Raw genomic sequence first — 19,772 nt, 5'->3', positions numbered from 1 at the left:
GTATAAAAATAACAAAGCAATTAGAGCAGTAACGGAAAACACTTTGACTGAGGTTCATCATTGTAAAAACGCAACAAAGGGTGGCAAAAGTATTGTGAAAGCATGATACAGCACAGACAGGTAGTGCATAGTAAATCACAGAAAGCTCAAAGAAATCTTTGTGTAAATCTTGGTTAACCATAAATGACTATTTATTTGCATGGGGAAAGCATGGTAAAGTAAAGAACTGCTGTGCAAATATACTGCGGTGCAAATATACTGCGGTGCAAATAAACTGCTGTGCAAATATACTGCTGTGCAAATATACTGAGGTGCAAATATACTGCTGTGCAAATATACTGCGGTGCAAATAAACTGCTGTGCAAATATACTGCTGTGCAAATATACTGAGGTGCAAATATACTGCGGGGGAATTTCAAGGGTCACCAGTCTTGACAAGTTGTCAGCTGGTTGCACCTACAATATCCAGATTGACTTATTTTGGACTTTGTGCTTTTATATACACACAGAGCTGGGAGAATTGTGAAAAGAAAATAAATGAATTTGGATGCAGACTTCAAGACATCAAGATTAAAGTGTCTGAACCACTTTCACAAGTGCATGAAGAGTTACAAGTAACAGAAAAACTAACTAAGGTACATCTGCTACACTCATTTTTTTCCATTAGAGGCTGCTTTCACAGTTTAGACTGTTAGACCTAACATTCATACCACTTGCTATATAGAGGCTTTTTAAATGTATCTTTGCAGATATTACTTCAGATTAGGAGTCGGGATTGACAGCTGTATGTAGCAGGGTGGAGGCGGGGCGCGAACCTGCACATCTCAAGCTGGTGTTTTAACCACAGTGCAATAGAGCCAGGCTTGTTTGCACTATTCTATGAAATCTAACGGGAACTATGAAATCTACCGGAATAGCAAAGAAGCCAGGCACAACTTCACAAATTCAATTAGAGCACACACAGCTCCAACAGCTGTGTAGTGCACGACCGTGGTTGATGTTGGATGTGTGATGTCTGGGCTTAATAAACTAGTGGTGACTACACGATTACACTAAGGAAAAAGGAGAGTATAACAACTGGTTTGGATCTTGTCTTCATCTTCCAGTCAGTCAACTAGATCTATCTATATATATATATATATATATATATATATATATATATATATATATATATATATATATATATATATATATATTTTTACACAGTGCCGTGAAAAAGTATTTGCCCCTTGTCTGATTTTCTCCATTTTTGCATATTTCTGACACTGAATGTTATCAGATCTTCAACCAAAATCTAATATTAGATAAAAGGGGCCCTGCGTGAACAAATAACACAAAATTTTGATACTTATTTTATTTATTTATTAAATAAAAAGTTATCCAACACCCAAAGCCCCCGTGTGAAAAAGTAATCGCCACCTTTAGCAGCAATAACTGCAACCAAACGCTTCCTGAAGTCATTGATCAGTCTCTCACAGCACCGTGGAGGAATTTTGGCCCACTTCTTCATGCACTACTGCTTCAGCTCAATGACATTTGTGGGTTTTCGAGCATAAACTTGTTTCAGGTCCTGCCACAACATCTCAATGAGGTTTAGGTCTGGACTTTGACTAGGCCATTCCAAAACTTTAAATTTCTTGTTCTTCCACCATTCTGATGTAGACTTGCTTGTGTGTTTCGGATCATTGTCTTTCTGCATGACCCAGCTGCGTTTCAGCTCACGGATGGATGGCCTGACATTCTTCTGTAGAATTCTCTGATACAGAGCAGAATTCATGGTTCCTTCAATGATGGCAAATCATTCTAGGTCCTGATGCAGCAAGGCATCCCCAAATCATGACACTACCACCACCATGCTTGACTGTTGGTATGAGGTTCTTGCTGTGGAATGCAGTGTTTGGTTTTCGCCAGACATAATGGGGCTCATGTTGGCCAACAATTTCCACTTTTGACTCATCTGTCCATAGAACATTGTTCCATTATTCTTGAGTATCATCCAGGTGCTTTTTGGCAAACTTGAGACAAGCATTAATGTTCTTCTTAGTGATCAGTGGTTTCCGCCTTGCTACTCTGCCATGAATCCCATTTTTGCCCAATGTCTTTCTGATGGTGGAGTCATGAACACTGACCTTAGTCGAGGTGAGAGAGGCCTGCAGGTTCCTGGATGTTGTTCTAGGGTTCTTTGCGACTTCATGGATGATTTTCCGCCTTGCTCATGGACAGATTTTGGCAGGACAGCCACTCCTGGGAAGATTCACTACTATGCCAAACTTTCTCCATTTGGACAATATGGCTCTGACTGTGGTTTGATGGAGCCCCAGAACCTTAGAAATGGCTTTGTAACCCTTTCCATACTGATAGGCATCAACAACTTTTTTCTGGAGGTCTTCAGGAATTCCTTTTAATCATGGCATGATTTGCCTCTAGAACCTGTGTGCTGACAACTTCACTCTGATGGTAAGGGCCAAAGTTAGTCTGATTTATATTGGGCAGGGCTGGCCCAAATCTGGTCTCATTGTTAACCAAAGTATTCAAACAGCTGACCCTAATTATCCCTTTAATTGGATTGGGTTAACTAGGGGGGCAATAACTTTTTCACACCTGAAGATTGCATGTTTGATTACCTCGCACACCAAACAAATGAAAGAAGCTCCAAACTTTGGTGTCATTTTTTTTCTCTCAGACTCCCTCTATATAGTACTACAATCCACAAAAAGATCTGACCAAATTCAATGTGAAAAATGTGCACTACTACATTGCCTAGGATGAAGCTTGTTATTTTGTTTAGTGTTTTAACCATTTTGCATTGTGTTTATTTAAACATATTAACAAATATCATTCTGGTTTCAGTTACTGTATTAAGGTGAGGGTACATTGACGCAGTTACAAGTTACAAGTTAGACACAAAGCAGCTACAAGTAGCTAATAGGATGTCAGCTCTATCTGTCATCCCCCAAGCTCATTATGGTACTAATCCCCTCCCCCTTTCCCAGCACCCTTCCCCCCCTTACACAGGCATGCCACAATCCAGCTGGTTTGAAAGAGGCAGAAGTTAACGCTGGAGGAATTGTGTTGTTGTTGTTGTTGTGTTATGCAGGAGGCAGAGGAATCATTAGAAGACTGGACTCGAAGCCTTGCAGAGCTGACCACTATGAAGACAGACCTGTCCCAGTATATTATCACAGATGATGTGGTGATTCTGCAAGAACAGATCCAACATTTACACAGCCAATGGGATGAACTCTGTTTAAAAGTAAGTGTGAGGTGACTGTTGCATGTACAAAGAGACAAAGGGGGATACAAGCAGCACACACAAGCAGTCCTGCATACTTTGTTTCTGTTTGTAGGCCCAGGGACATTACCTGGAACTTTTCTCACTTGGGAAAAAATCAGTGCAGTTTTCAGCCAGCCAGTGAGAGAAAACAGTTAAAGCAGTGCATAAAACTGGAGGAAGCACTGTAGTGGTTAAAAATGTTAAATAAGATAACCCAAACTACTTCAGTGGTAACTTTCAAAATCTTTATTTTAGTTGAAGAAAAAATATTAGATTTAGATATTTGCTTAATTAATAAATCAGTGCACTTTTTTAATTATCAGTTTGATATTTTGTTAATTGAGCAGTTGTTTTCTGTTTGACATTGTACAGTTATCAGGGAAGGTAAAAAACTTAGTTAAAATATTTAACACTTCTGCTTGATATAAATGTGATGATTGCAAAACATTGGTGTAATTAATGATTAATTATTGAAACAGTCTTTTTATCTGTGCATCACTAGACATCTGTATTGTTTATCTTTCACAATATACTAAATGGTTAGAGTGTATTTTTTACAGATTTATTTATTTATTTTATCCTGAAAAACAATAGAAAGCACATGGTATTGCTTGAAATTATTTTATTGGTTCTACCTTGGTTTCCACAGAGAGCACAGTATAATGGCAGGGTTTTTTTTTATCTAATCTTGGTGGTGTTTATGCAGTTTGCTTCTTCCCTTGCATAACAATGGGTCACTTAAACTTTCCATAGCAACACATCTCTAATTCAAAGGTGGTTGTTGGAAGCTGGAGTATATGCAAACATAAGGATGTCTGGTTCAGTGTAACTGTTTCAGATCTGTATTTAAAATTCACATAGGACAGGATATAACGACCAAGGGTTTAATTGAATTAATAAGCCCATTTCAAGTGCAGTATTCACACATAGTAAATATCTGTAACCGGACTATCGTAACCGGAATAGAGCTTAAGAAAGTAATTGAATAAATATGGGGGGTGGGTATTCTACTCTAGCTATACCACAGTTAAGATACAGTTATTCAGATAACAGCAAGGTACATTACTCCCTCATTGGATCCCCTGGGCATCCTGAATAGCCATCTTGGTCCCTCAGAGAATAAGAGATCATCTTTAATTCGCTGGTTAATGATTAGTCAATTAGTGGGATGTTTTATTTTAACATGGGTGTAGCAAAGTATCACAGATTTGAAGCAAAAATCTTAAGGGGCGAGTAACTGAACTGATTGTTCTAACTGATTGGGCTGGAGTTAAAGCACTTGATTCCCAACAATGGTCACAGTTCTGCTTAATTGTATTATGGTTTTAGACTGTCTGCCAATTGTTGAGAGAGACAATAGACTGACCACATACAATATAATGACACACCAGCTCTGTGGCTGCTCTGTAGACTGCTGGTATTGAAGGGCAATTGTAACAAGCAACTGTTTAATACTTCAGATTCACCCACTCGCTTGTGGTCATGATGTCATTGCATTTGCCTGGTGCTAGTTCTTTGTTATGTGCTTAAACCCACAGGTGTCTCTGAGGAAGCAGGAGATAGCTGACAGGCTTAACGCATGGATCATCTTCAATGAAAAGAACAAAGAGCTTTGTGAATGGCTGACACAGATGGAAAACAAAGTATCACACAATGCTGCCGAGCTCAGCATTGAAGGAATGATAGAGAAGTTGAAGAAGGTAAATTAAAGAAAATGATTGAAGGGCTAGTGGTGGGGGTGTGGATGGGGTTCAAATTTAAGTTCTAAGAAAATGCCTGCAAAGCATGTGCGTGCATATGTGTGTGTGTGTGTGTGTGTGTTTGTATGTGTTTGTGTGTGTGTGTGTGCACAGTATGTAGATGGAGGAACACATTTACGTCCCCCTGGTTGACATGCGCTTATAAATCATTTTCACAGACATATTGGTTATTGCCCAAACCCACACACACGTTCTGCAGATTCCTGTTTCATTGCCTTTAGCTGTAAAATGACTCTTAATTATTGTAGATAATGTTTAAACTACTATAGCTGACCAAAGTCTCTGTAAAATAAATATAACATAGTAGTGGGGGTATTTCACACAGTGATGTGCTGTACTATCATGCTCGCAGTAGAGTTGCAAGGTTAAATCATGCCCAGGGAATGTTTGGCTTGAGCTGTTGCTGGTGGACAGGACAGCCCACTGGCAACTTTGGACTAGGAGCAGGCCATGAATGATAGCTCTTAGTCTTGTCCTTTTTGACAGGAGTGCATTATGGGAAGCAGTGTCTTGACAATTCCAGTCAGGGTGTGTGAGGCATGGGGGGGTGGGGGTGGTTATTAAGCCAAGAGTAACCCTTACAGAATCAGTGTCTCTCAATTATTTAAGGACTGCATGGAAGAAATCAATCTTTTCAGTGAAAACAAAACTCATTTGAAGCTACTGGGTGAGCAGCTGATCAATGCCAGCAATAAAACTAAGGAGACAGAAATAAATGACAAGTTGAAGGATATCAACGGCCGCTGGCAGCATCTGTTTGACCACATCGAGGCAAGGTAAGGAAAAGCCACCTTGCTTTAACCTTTTAAGGTACAAGGGACATCTGTGTCCCACAAATAAAAATGATGCTAACTTTCTTATTTTTGTAATAAGGTGCATGAAGCATGGTTTGAACAACCACTCAGTTTCTTGTGCACCTTAAGGGGTTAATGAATATTCATTCTTCCACAAGAGAGGTACTGTTGGTTTAGTGATTTCATCGGTAATGCTTGGGAAGAAAAATATTATTTCCTATTGTATACCGATGAAATAACTATGATATCTATACTTGTTGATGTAAAAAAACACCCAATTCCAAATCTTATTCATGTGAACTTCCACTTCAATTCTAAAAGAACAAGTCACTAAGCTGCCTTTTTACTTCAAACATGAGTTGACAGTTGCTGTTTCGTGACATTAATCCATCCAAAGGAATGTGTTCTGTTCAGATAGGGTATGAACCTTTCTTCCCTGTCGTGCTGTATGATGGCAGTGGTTAACCACAGCCTGATTTAAATCAGGGCTGGGACTCATACTGGTCCCTGAGCTTTAAAGAGTCCCTGTAAGATCATGTTTAAATGTATCACTGAAGAAAAAATCACACAAACACATATTCAAATTCCTTCCAGTAAACACGGGGTGCAGAATGATTTATACATTTCTGTAGATGGACCTTTTGCAGCATTACAGAAAAAAAACCCGCACATTTAAAAAGCCAGACCTAATCTCCTTAGCTATTTTATAGATTGACCACTGAGCTGGTAAATCTACACACTTACTGGTTAATCTATAGATTTACTAATTCTACACATTAACTGTAGCACATGTACCACTGAGGTGTAATGAGGTCAAACAGGGGGAGGCTGGGGGAGTGGCTTAGTGAGTTCTCAATGCTAGACCTACATTCAGTGCAGTTCTTGACATCTGTTACCCCTTTAGTCATGTTAATTTAATTGAATGGTTTTTATGAATAGTCTTGACAACGCACCAATAGGTACACTCATAGGCTATTTTGTATCTGCATTACTGTAATCATAATAGAATAATGATTCCAATTGTGATTTATAATTAACCTGTTTATGGCTTATCTTTTTAGACATGTGATTTATAGCTGTTTGTTGGAGTGATTTGAAGTGCTGTTTTTAATTTAACCACTGCTGATTTGGAGTCCTAACATGATAAAAGATGTTTGTAAACGATATATTCAGCATTAGCCTAGCTAATGCAAGGGTTTCTCACAGCTGCATTGTACTGGCTGACCTTGTCCTGCTGCTGCGTCCCTGTCACTGTGCCAGGGATTAAACCTGTCTGTGGAATTCCCATTGGAAAACAATGAGTACAGCCTCCCATGCAGATAGCTGCAACTGACGTTTCATTAACTGGAACTCTATATCTCTGATGATCTCAGCAACAGTCCACTGGGAGTCATAACATATCTGGCCTTGGCATTTTCTCAATTACATCCGTCATGAATGTTTGTGATTTGATGAGATCTGTACAAGTGACTTAGTGTATCAGTGTTTCATTAGTATGCATTCATTAAACTCCTAGGCAAATCCTACAGCATATTCACTTAATATGGTCACATCTCATTTTATATGCTTTAGTTTTTTAAATGACACTTTCCTTTTTCTTGATGTTGGAAAGAGAATGTAAAAAATATGTAGGTCTGGCTTTTTAAGTTTCCTGTTGGCTCCTTTATTATTTATGTTGCTTATTTAAAGGGATATGTTGAGTATGCAGCTTAGCCTTCAAAGAAAAAAAAAACTCTTGAGGGAGTTCGACGGGGTTGCCAGGCTATTGATTTACGAAGGTCTTTACCTTCTGGGAAACACACACCGTCTGTAACAGGATATCCGCAAAATGAACTAGGTGTCATGCTGAGTTTGTACATCAGATGTTTACTTTTCTGTCTCTATACTGTTTTAATGCTTATTCCTTCTGAACTTGTTAGCGCTGCACCCACGATGGTCCAAACGCAGATCTTTTAACAGATGTAGCCTATTAAATTTAACTGTAACCCTCAAGTGAACTGTCTAAGCTGTTTGCAGCACAGTGTTAATCAGTTCATTGCTGATATAAGATCTGGCAAACTAGTTAATAGACTTTCAGCCAACAAATGTAACCTTAGTTGACAGGCAACGGGTATGAAAATAGATTCCAACAAAGAGATGAAATCTTAATTTGGTTATTTCCAGAATTCTACTCCTACAGTAATACATATTTATTAATGCACTGCCAACATTAGAAACTTGCTCTGGAATTATAAAATGTTGATTTCCCCAGAGCAAGGAAGAAATCAAACTATACCTCTTCAAAAAAGAAATTATATACTACACATGTCTGTAAATTGTTAAATGACTTAAACACCCACATTTAATTGTTTATTTGTGTGCTTGTTGGCATTGCATTTCAAGGTTGTAAAAGATATGCCGTGCAGTTCAGATGCTGTTGTGCCTTCTGTAACACTGTCTTGGACCCCTTTTGTTTTGGTGACACAAAACAGTCTGCAGTTGGGTTCTGGGGTCTGCAGCTGCTGTTATCATTGCAAGACAGAATGCATTGCCTCAGTGTGCCCTAATTATCAAAACAAGTGCTGTTCCAAGCAGATGTTTAGCTATTCATTGTCCCAGATCTTTTGAAAAGGATTGGCTGGTTGGCTACAGTTTAAATCAAACCTCTACTGAAGCAAATAAGACAAGCTTGCACTTGGGGGAAACATATATTTTTAAATCTATCAATGCAGTATCATTTGTATTTTTATGTTATGTTTTTATGTGTCACTTAAACTAGTTTAATGCACCAACATGCATACAACATAGATGTATTTTCATTAAAACTTATCATTAAACTGTAGAAAATTCCATTTGAAATGGAATTGTCCCCTTTTGTTATTTTCAACTTTCAATTGCCTTTGTAAATATGAGCAATGTAATGTTAATCCACCAGGTGGTGTATTTCTTACAAAATAAAGTAACTGAACGCAGAAGGAATACTGGAAGAATTCCAAAAAGTAAAGTGGTAAACACAAACGTTAATTCAAATTCAAAAGAGTCCCAATGTTTCCAATAAAATAACCTTACAAGTTGATGGAAGTAGGCAGTTCAGAGCCAAAACATAAAACAAGGTTTACTGTTGACAGCAGAATTTGTTTTCATGGGCATATTTTATCGTAAACTTGACCCTTTTTAAAACTCAAGCTTCATGCTGTGCAGCTGTACGCAATGCACTAAAGCTGTATTTCTGTCACTGAAGGACAGAACAGGACTCGCCATGTCTGCTAATCCCTGGTGGAGAGGGACAGCTTTTAATTGGCTTAGTTGTTACTTCTCTCCTGAAAATTAGATTTGAGCTGTTATTGATTGTGTGTGTGTGTGTGTGTGTGTGTGTCCTTGCATACTAGAGTCCTTGGCAAGTCCTTTTACTGTAGAACAAGATATCCACAGTCTGAACTTTAGGTTCTGTACAATAATGGCACCTGTATTCTGCAATTTACAATGGTCAGAGCAATGCAGTTGCAGGGATGTGCAACAAAGTTAGATAGAATTGCTTCCTCTAGTGGGGCTGGTGCTTTGATTTCAATGGGGTTTTAGTTTTGCATTGTGTGAACTTCTGCAGCCAGTTTCACAAAGCACTTAACAGGCTGCTAGCTAGCAAGCTATCTTATTTTTACCGGTTTCAAAAAATATATATTTTAAGATTGAACGATAAAGGGAAATCCACTAGGCAAGTCTATAAGATACACGTGGAATGTTCTTTATTTACATATTTTTTTTGTATGGAAGTGAATTGGATTTAGTAGACAGCTACACAGAAGTGCTTTGTGAAATGCCCCTGGCCTCTGTTTGGTTCAGCTGATGAAGGCTGTATCTAAATATGAAACTTGGTGTGGATATGTGTTGCAAGACATTAATGCACATACACATCTGTGAATATAGGTCATGGCAACTGTAATTGGGTGTTTATATCCTAGGAAGGCTACATTGCTGAACAGTACATTGCTCTTTTTTAAAACATATCTTTCTCTCTTTTTCTCCAGTTGTTTTATTATAATCAAGACCCCAAAGCCAGCAAATGTCTGCCCTTTGGTGTGTCACCTATTGCTTAGCAACCCCTATCAGGAGAGTTGCCATACTGTACTGAGCAAATAGGGAGTTGTGATTTAATGGTGAGCATTTTCCACATGAAAATATATATTTGGGATGGATCTGAAAATAGAAAATGTCAGTTACTTTCAACAAGCATTTAATTGGTATATTCCTGTGAGATATTACACTTGTCTTGTAAGTAAGCATCAATATTCACCCTTTCTTTTAGCAGATCTGTTTTGTAAATAAAAAGTATTTCATGATTTACAAGTTTGTAGCGATAAATGTGAGTGTATACAACTGTCATACACAGTGTAAGCTTATTTCATATAAGCTATTTTTAAGAAAGTTAAAGAGTTCAGAAAGTGTGATGTGTACAGGATCAGTGTTTTGGAAGTTTTTTTAATTCAAATTCGGTGTTTCCACCAGGCAGGCCCCCTGCAGCTCAATTAGCGGTTCAGTTCAAGCACTGCTGGCGGATATTTTTGTCAGTGTGTAAAGAATCCTTGTCATTATTGTAATGTAGCAGAAATGTGAATGGGTCTGCTCTTCGTTAGACATGCTGGTGAATGAATAAGGCCTTATGAAGGGGGTGGGGTCTAGCCACAGAGAGTGCTGCTAACACAAGCAGGAGAAAAGGATTCTCTTCCGTGTGACATGGGGTAACCTGGCTTTGCAAGCAGTAAGTAGTATTTGCAATAATCCCATGTCTTTTGCTCTTTGTAGTATTGTACTGTACATTAAGCAGCCAGTGTGTGTGTGTGAGAGAGAGATGGAGAGTGAGGATAGATAGTGGTGGTGGAGAGATAGAGGGGGATGGGCATGGCTTTGTCAGCATGCACAAGCGACTGCCTTTGACAAGCGATGGGGATTTGTGTAGGACTAGACTGGAGCCCCAGGTTGTTTCACGTGATACATGAATTTATTATTTTCTCTTTTTTTCACCCCTCATGAGATGCATGAAGCAGAATAAGTCTTTAAGGAGGAGATTGGAAGTATGTAGATTTACTATGACTGCAGGGAGATCAATCTGTAATGGACTGTAATGGACTGACTGAGGAAATGGTAGCACCCCTCCACCCCTGACTCTTGTGTTTTGTCAGGAATGCACTTGTTCCACCTACATGGTCTTTTGTTTTTGTTTAGTTGTCCTCCACACATCCGTGCACATTTATATTGTTAGGCACCGCTGCAAACATGTGGGGAAATGTAACAAAATGAATGTTATTATGTTTGGTATATATTCTCAAAATGCCCAGAGTTTAAAGAAAGGTACTTTGTCCATTCTTTTAGAGTAAATGACTAAGATAAGGTCCTTTAATTTCAATTTCAATCTTTACAGCCTACTATTACTTTAATGGAAGCCTGGAAGAAAATATTAAGCATCATCTGTGTGTAAAAATGTGGTTAACTTGAGGTTTCCATTGACATTTGCATTTTGTAGCAGTAATGGCTTTACATTAATGTGCTGGACATTGGAAATTACAAACTCCTATTTGTTTTATGTACTACTGTTGTGTCCGGCCTTATATAAACAATACCTCCCAGTAAGAATGGCGTTGGTTTACCATAGAGGCTTGTGACAAAGTTATTATTGAAAATAATTGAAGGTATCTATATCTGTAGCCTTTATTAAGTTCTGTTGTTTTGCCTGAATTATAGCTTCTGTCTGGGTAAAAGGGTGAGGATCAGTAGCTTTTCGGAGCAGATAAAAATAATCTTTTAGCGACAGTCTGTTTATTTGTGTCAGTCTCAAGCTGTGTGTGTCTGTGTGTGTGTCTGCATACCAGTTCTTCCTGCTTGGGCTGACTAAGGCAGGGAGATTGGGGGACACATTGTACAACTTCTTAAGGCTTTTGCAGTTGAAATTGGGTGGTTTTTTTTGTTTGTTTGTTTGGAGAAGATTTGCAATAGTCATTTAATTTTATAGAAAATTCCGTAGCTCTGAGTAGTTTAATATTGGCCTGCCCTCCTCTTTTTCGTTAGGGTGAAGAAACTGAAGGACACCTTGGTGACAGTCCAGCAGCTGGATAAGAACATGAGTAACCTCCGGACATGGCTGTCTCGCATTGAGGCTGAGCTCTCCAAGCCTGTGGTTTACAACATCTGTGATAACGACGAAATCCAGAAGAAACTTTCCGAGCAGCAGGTGGGTACAGCAGGCTCAAACTCATCCAGCTCACACAACCTGAGCATGTGCATGTTCAAAAATAAAAATAATTTCACACCCACCAGTGGATTAACAAAAAGTGCAGGATAGCAGGTTTGTTCATCTGCTGTTCTTGGAAATACTGTGGTTAGTTTCAGACTAATCTCACTATCTCTGACTACAATGATGGTAAGCTATAGAAAAACTTAATAGTGTCTTCATTTTCTTTTACAGTTTTGGGTAGTATACCAGAAATATCCTTTAATTTTATTAAGTGTGTTTCTATGACAGGACATTCATATTAATATAAAAGCATTGCAATGCTAAGGCTAGTTTTTACAATGAAACTTTTCTTTAACTTTTCTATTCATAGTTTTTGATCTCTACGTTGAACTTGTTTTCAGGATCTGCAGCGTGATATCGAGCAGCACACAGACGGCGTGGCGTCTGTGATTAACCTGTGTGATGTCCTCTTGCATGACTCGGATGCCTGTGCCACTGAAACAGAATGTGACTCCATCCAACAGACAACCATGAGCCTGGACAGGCGATGGAGGAATATCTGTGCCATGTCAATGGAGAGAAGAATGAAGTACGTTGAGAATATTCATTTGTTCTACATGGATTACATTAATTTAAAAAATATCTATCTATCTATCAATCTGTATGTCTGAAACAACATAAATAAGTGTAGGTAGCTGTCTTTTATACTGCTGTCTTGCCAATTGATATTCCTTTGAAGTGCATCCACTTATTCCCTAATCCTGTTTAAGGATTGAGGAAACCTGCCGGCTTTGGTCCAAGTTTCTGGATGATTATTCTCGTTTTGAAGACTGGCTGAAAACAGCTGAGAGATGTGCTGCCTGCCCCAACTCTGCAGAGGTTTTATACACCAGTGCAAAAGAAGAACTGAAGAAATTTGAGGTACTTAGCACCAGGGTTTCATTATTATTATTATTTTTTATAATACTAATTCACTGTAGTTGGTGTGAATTAAGATCTGATATCTGCCTACACATAAACGTGTTAGTCTCTCAGGGAAACCTCCCAGAAGCCAGTGTGTCTGAGGCTAGCATCAGCTGTGTAAAAAGCCTGCAGTTTCTGTTACCTGGAGCCAAGATGTGCAATAAGTTATGATGTGTTTGTTTTGGAAATGCAATCAATAAATGTTTACTCCAGTGCTAAGTTTGTAACTGTGTATAGTGGACAGATAAAAAACAAAAGTCACAGAGCTGATAAAATCAAGTGAGGCCTCTCTTTGAACCTGCTGAGGTAATAATATATGGGGGAGGAGTACAGCAGCTTATATTGGACTGCCTCAGACACAGATTGAATGGAGTGCTCTTTATTCTTGTTTGAATACAGGCATTTCAGAGACAGGTTCACGAGAGGCTCACCCAGCTGGAGCTGGTGAACAAGCAGTACCGATGTCTGGCTAGAGAGAACCGCACCGACGTGGCCAGCCAGCTAAAGCTCATGGTCCACGAGGGAAACCAAAGATGGGGCAATCTCCAGAAAAGGGTCACTGCCATTCTGAGAAGACTGAAGGTAGGTACTATAGTTGTCACTCGCAAGTGCTAACAATTAAAACATAATTGTTATTATAAAACAGATACTTCGTCGAGGTTCCCAGTAGCTGATTCACAGGCAAGCTTTTCCACACTCTTCAGAACACAAATTTCAAAATAAAATGTGATGTTTGGTATAATTTAAGGAGCAGGTCCTCATTCTGTATCTCTCTGCAGTACTTCACCTCTCAGCGGGAGGAGTTTGAAGGAACACGGGACGGCATCCTTGTGTGGCTGACTGAGATGGACCTGCAGCTGACCAACGTTGAGCACTTCTCAGAGAGCGACATCGAGGACAAGATGAGGCAGCTTGACGTGAGTGCAGGCAGGCTCAGGAGGGGGTGGGGGTTGTCTGTCTGTTGAAACGCTGGTCCAAAACTCTTCTTACATGTATCTACAACAATTTCTGATTCTTCTTTTTGATTCTAAACAGGGATTTCAGCAGGAGATCACCCTGAACACCAATAAGATTGACCAGCTGATTGTGTTCGGGGAGAACCTGATCCAGAAGAGCCAGCCTCTGGATGCTGTGCTGATTGAGGATGAGCTTGAGGAACTTCACACCTACTGCCAGGAAGTGTTCGGGAGAGTTGCTCGCTTCCACCACAGACTCATCAACAAGGGCCCGGTGAGTCATATTTCTAACATGTTTGTGTTAGTATAGGGCTAGAAATAAGACTCCTATTGCATAGCGCATTCACCCATTCCAGGTTTTACTACAAGATTGATTAGCCACAGTGTATAGGTAACACGCTCAGGTATGCCTTATTAACTTCATAGTAATGGCTCAAAAAGCTCCACACTTCTGGTTGGCCCTATTGATATTGATTTGTGCCGTTTCTCTCTCTCTCTTGCTCTATCTTTCTCTTCAGGTCTCGGAAGATGAAAAGGAGTCCTCTGACAGGGACACAGACCTTGAAGACTCGGTAGAGCTGCAGGGTATCGGCTGGCAGGAGAAGGTGAGGCCCGAGGCCTTTCCCTCTTGCCAGTCCACTTGTCAGCTGATGCCCCCAACGCCTGGACAGGAGCAGTCCGGCCGCGAGACCCCCGTCAGCGTGGACTCCATCCAGCTGGAGTGGGACCACACCGTCGACGTGGGGGGCTCTTCATCCCACGAAGATGAGGAAGAGCCAGTTTACTACAGCGCACTGTCAGGTACCTGCTGCTTTCCTACTTCTAACCACTGTGCTGATGGCTAGGATTTCCTGGTTTCTTCCCCGCATTGCTGCACAGTAGGGAACCACTCCCTAGGGGGCCCTTGTAACTGTTGTCTGTTTAGAGGCCCGTGGAACAGATAATTGTCATCCCATCAGTGAAAATGTATTGGTTTGTTTGAACATCCTCTGATATGCAGTGTTATTTCCACTGACAGCAGAAGCGTTTGCAATACACAGTGTTACGAATGTACAGTTATTTAATAAAATGTTATCTGGTGGAAACCCATTTAAAAATTATTTTCTTCCAGATATAGAAATCACTGAAAATCCAGAGTCCTTTGTTAAAATGACTTCCAAAGCATTGAAAGCAACTTCTGGTATGCACTTGCATATACATGTGTCCCTACGATGTGATCTGGTCATGGAAAAGCATCAGACTCCTCCTCTTTGTTGTGCATTCTTTACCCTCCCCCTGTCCTTTGCATTGCACACACACACACACCTTGCATTTTGTTTCTTCTTTCAATTTGCATGTACTTCTACTGTATGGGGTTTGCAAGAGCAGGCTGCACTAATACCGTAGTGGTTAACTATGACAATACCTCCGGGGCAGTCATAGTTTTACAGAAAAGATACAGGGGGCTATGGTCCTGCATTGTCTTTGTGCACTTCAGCTTCGTAATGGCTTTCCACAGCAATATGCAGCTGCGCTGTGGTGTCTGTATTACAGCTGAATGGTATTGGTTCAGTATAAGCAGAAAGTTGGTTCCATCACACTGTTGTACGAATCACCTACCAAATGAACGTGATTCCATTGTTTTATGTACACATGCTCTGTTTGTGTATGTTGTAGAGGAGTGTGCATGTGTTGCATTTTGAGATGACCTGCTGTTCTAATGTGTTTCAGGGATGGAAATTAAACTCCTATTGTGTAGTTGTTTCACGTATTCCAGGTTTAACTGTGGGCCGATTAGTCCCGCTCTATAGGTAACAAGCTCAGGTGTGTTGTGGTAGAGTGGTTGGGGGTCTATGGTGGTCAGGAGACAGAAACTTTGGGATTTCTTTTTATAGGATGTGGCTGTTCCCAATTAAAATCAATTATTCCATTAGGAACAGCCACATTCTCACATGTTTTTGACAGGGACAGGAATTAACCCCATCCCTGCTCTTGCTCTGCCACATGCGTCTTATTAAACTCGTAGTAAAACCAGTAATGGATCAAACTGATATTCAATGGGATTCTTATTTCCATCCCTGTGTTTTCACACCTGTCTTATCCTTTGGATGTAGTCGTGAAGTTCTGGGAGCTGATAGGGAGGAAGTTTAACTAGTCTTCAGCAGGTGTTTTTTTTTTTTTTTCTTGGAGATGCTTGTGAACTGTGTTTCTGTGTTCGTTCTTCAGTAAAAAGCTCCTCTGAGCCACCGAGCTGGCACTCGCCTGATCACCAGGACAGCAGGAAGCAGAGAATCCAGACCGAGATCATTCGGACCCTCTCCTCCACCTCCCTAATCACTAGCACACCTTATAAAATGGGATATGTAAGTTAGCAAGCTACTCATTTTGTGTGTCTGTTTGCATATATGTATTAAGTAACAGCTTTTTGGGAATCGGACTAAAACAGCTTTTTAGTTTTGTGACCTTGACCTAGAAGATAGGAGAATCTGCCTTTAGCAGAAAACTTTTTAATGAGTAAATGTATCTCTGTTTATTATGCATTACAGTCCAATTTATAAAGCTATTTCATTTGTGTTTGGGCTTTGCTAGCGTTAGTGAGAAACAGCTGCATTAGTTAAGCTGTACAGGAAATAAAATGAGTAAAACCATCTCACTGCCTTTTATATTAGGCTCACCTGTTCAAGAATAACCAGTTCCCATTTGTATACTCGCCAACTGTGAAGTACACAGGGATACATCTGAAGATGTTCTTACTGTTTGTTTGATCAGCATTGTAAATATCTATTTTCAGGTTAAGTTGATGTCTGAGTGCAGTGGCAGCATCGATAGTGTAAAACGAGTCAAACTGATACTGAATGATGAGGAACAACTGGAAGAGCAAGGGCTTGTAGGCCTGACCACTGCGGAGTCAGGTAAGGCTGATCGTTCGTTTGTTTTCATTAACGCTCATTTTTCAGATTGATTAAGCAACTAAAACACTTCTAAATCTCCTTACAGGTGTTATTGAGTGCTGGGAGCTGATTCAAGCCCAGGCCCTCAGCAACAAACTGAGGATAAAGCAGAATCTACAGCAGTGGCAGCAGCTCAACTCTGATCTTGATGACATCACTTTCTGGATGAAAAAAATTGAGCCTGAACTGGATGAGCTACAGAAACTAGAGCCTTCCACAAGCATTCGGGATATAGAAGGCAACATTAAGAAACTCAAAGTATGAATAAAGACTGTGGTTTTATTACTGAGGGATTAGAAGCTGTGTAGATGGTAGCTTTCCAACAGATCTGTAAAACTGGATGAACAAGTATACAGCAGCAATATGTTATGTCTAGTGTTGGCACTGGTATACATGTGCTTCACTACTTCCTGTAAAATTAGTTGAAGCAGTGTTTCTTTCCTAGGAACCTATTGATAACACAAATATCTTGGCCACAGCTGATTCACTTGTGCATTAGGATGCATGTCTGCAACTGTTTTACTTTGTATGTTTATTCTCATCTTTATATCTCTACAGGAAATTCAGAAGGCTTTTGACAACTTCAAGTCGGTAGTCATCTCCCTCAATCTGATCAGCAAAGACTTCCAGCAGGCAGACAGTGCCAAATCTCAGGAGCTGCATGACAGGCTGGAGCTAATGAACCAGAGCTGGGTGCGAGCCTGCAATAAACTGGACTGCTGGAAAGAGGGATTGCAGACCGCACTTATGCAGTGTCAGGTACCATAGTTCAATCCATCCACAACCAATCATCCCTTTTTCATCCCTGACTGGGGAACTTGGAGGTGGGTGTGGGGACAGGGTATTTTTGCTTCCCACAGGAAATTTGGGTACAAAAATACCGCTCATCAACAAAATCCTAGCGATGTCAAATGCAGGTGAATTGTGTGAAGTAATTATTAGTAATTATTATCTTGATGCACGAACAGTACAAATCTGTAAGTACATCATTAATCTGTTACATATTTTTTTGGTCTCCTGCAAATTTACGTCAGATTGAGGCGTATAGAGATCATTTACCTGATCATTGCGAACAAGCCTCTTTTTCTTCCCCTCTTTGTAGGACTTTCATGAAACCACACACGATCTGCTGCTGTGGCTTGCACATGCGGTGAGCAGAAGGTACACCGTTGATCTCGCTGATTCCAATATCGAGTCCTGCGTTCTTCAGGAACATCAAAAAACACTAATGGTAAGGCGAGAACATCAAGCTCTAGCTCCTTTTTCAATCGCAAAGTTTTTGCGGACTGTAATACTGTGGCTAAATTGCTAGCAAGAAGACACTTGACCCCTGAGCTTTGTTACTGATGTGGTTTTTACTATTACAGCAGCTGGAAGATGACTTGCTGGAAAAGCAGTTGCAGGTCAGCTCTCTGCAGGAGATCTCTACCCATCTTCTGGTAAAAGCCGATGAGGAAGACCACATAGAAGCCAAAGAAAAAGTGCATGTCATTGAAAACAAGCTGAAGCTGCTCCTGCGGGAGGTTTCTCGGGATATGCAGACGATTCAGAAGAAACTGGTGAGTGTTACCATGGTGACCACTTCAGAGCAACACCCGCACACACTCATATCACTGCTGGTGCAGTTCTGGTTTTAAGAGGTTTGATGCTTTTGTGATTAGAATTATAAAATGTTGGTACCTGTACTGAAAAATGTAATTCTGTAAACGTCATTTAATGTAAGTGTAATCTAATAATTATTTTAGTACTATTTTTAGTATTATTACATCCTCTAGTTACCAGAAAAGTGCAAAAAATCGACAATTTCATTGTGTTTACCATATGTATGATTTTAAATGGTGATTACCAATGGCTGGACTTCGGTCGTATTAAATAAGTACTTGCGAGAGACCCGGACAGTCATTTCAATAGCAGTATTTTAATGTCTGTTGATTTGATTGTTGATTGATTTTGTGTCATGGCTGCACTTTTTAGGATACATGCTCTTCCTTTGCATCGCTGGATGAAGTAGACCGCAACGATACTGCAATGACCAGCACTCCACCTTCCCAAATCAAGGTAATATTATCTAAACCAAAATGGTTTAAACCTGTACAACACCTAGTATTGTGCAAATTGAAATAGAAATAGCATTTCAAGACATGGCTTAAGAAAAAAGCTGACTACCATCCTACCTTTTTGGTAAAAGCAGTCTAAATCTACAATCTAAATCTACGACAACTGTAGTGTCAACTACTGATGTATTATAATAATGGTTTGACTACTAATGTATCAGAATAATGGTTAAAGATATTCAGTTTTAATAGCGCCACCATGTGGGTTAAGGTTGTAATTGAGTGGAGTGACAGTGAGGAAGGATGTTGTTAATACAGTTTTGAGTTTACAGCATAGAGTGGTCCATGTGAGTGTTTGAACCAGAACAACATCTATACATAAAACAGATATAACAATGAGCAACATGCTGTTCAGCACCCACATAAAGCTGAATCGTGCAAACATCAGATGCTGAATCGTGCAAACATCACTCTGAACTCGGTTCTCTGCCAATTAGCAATAAGTCAAGATCTGTTAGTTTGCTGACAGGTGTGTGACCACTAATTGGCCCATGTTTGCTTTTAACATCAAGTGTAGTAACGCAGTATCAAGGTATAATTGATTTATTTTTACAGGAGGCAAGTGAGGAAACAATAACAGCAACCAAGGCCTCCTCGAATACCAGGTAAATGTTTAGTTTTAATTTCTTTATTTTGTAGCATTCATGGCTTTATGCAGTGCTGTAGCAAAACAAAATGAAATGTTTGCTCTACTAGAATTTTAACTGGGCTTGGAGTTTTGCTCTATGACTAGCAGACACACTGACATGATCGCTGCTGGTGGTTTATTATAATTG

General features: G+C 39.8%; 1 protein-coding gene across 1 annotated transcript in view; it reads left to right on the top strand.

Moving 5' to 3' along the window:
* LOC121324303 (nesprin-2-like) overlaps positions 1 to 19,772 on the top strand; it is a 41,397-nt gene that overhangs the window by 20,992 nt on the left and 633 nt on the right. The window contains 19 exon segments of the mRNA XM_041266011.1: positions 510 to 635; positions 3,098 to 3,253; positions 4,813 to 4,974; positions 5,644 to 5,810; positions 11,868 to 12,030; positions 12,435 to 12,622; positions 12,804 to 12,954; positions 13,396 to 13,578; positions 13,776 to 13,913; positions 14,032 to 14,226; positions 14,471 to 14,753; positions 16,158 to 16,294; positions 16,723 to 16,843; positions 16,929 to 17,140; positions 17,441 to 17,641; positions 17,985 to 18,113; positions 18,250 to 18,441; positions 18,857 to 18,940; positions 19,552 to 19,601. Coding sequence (XP_041121945.1) covers positions 510 to 635; positions 3,098 to 3,253; positions 4,813 to 4,974; positions 5,644 to 5,810; positions 11,868 to 12,030; positions 12,435 to 12,622; positions 12,804 to 12,954; positions 13,396 to 13,578; positions 13,776 to 13,913; positions 14,032 to 14,226; positions 14,471 to 14,753; positions 16,158 to 16,294; positions 16,723 to 16,843; positions 16,929 to 17,140; positions 17,441 to 17,641; positions 17,985 to 18,113; positions 18,250 to 18,441; positions 18,857 to 18,940; positions 19,552 to 19,601 — 3,038 coding nt within the window.

The sequence above is a fragment of the Polyodon spathula genome, chromosome 12 (assembly GCF_017654505.1).
Source record: "Polyodon spathula isolate WHYD16114869_AA chromosome 12, ASM1765450v1, whole genome shotgun sequence".
NCBI classification, from domain to species: Eukaryota; Metazoa; Chordata; class Actinopteri; order Acipenseriformes; family Polyodontidae; genus Polyodon; species Polyodon spathula.
The sequence above is the reverse complement of the archived record's forward strand: the minus strand, read 5'-3'. Positions and strand labels throughout refer to the sequence as shown.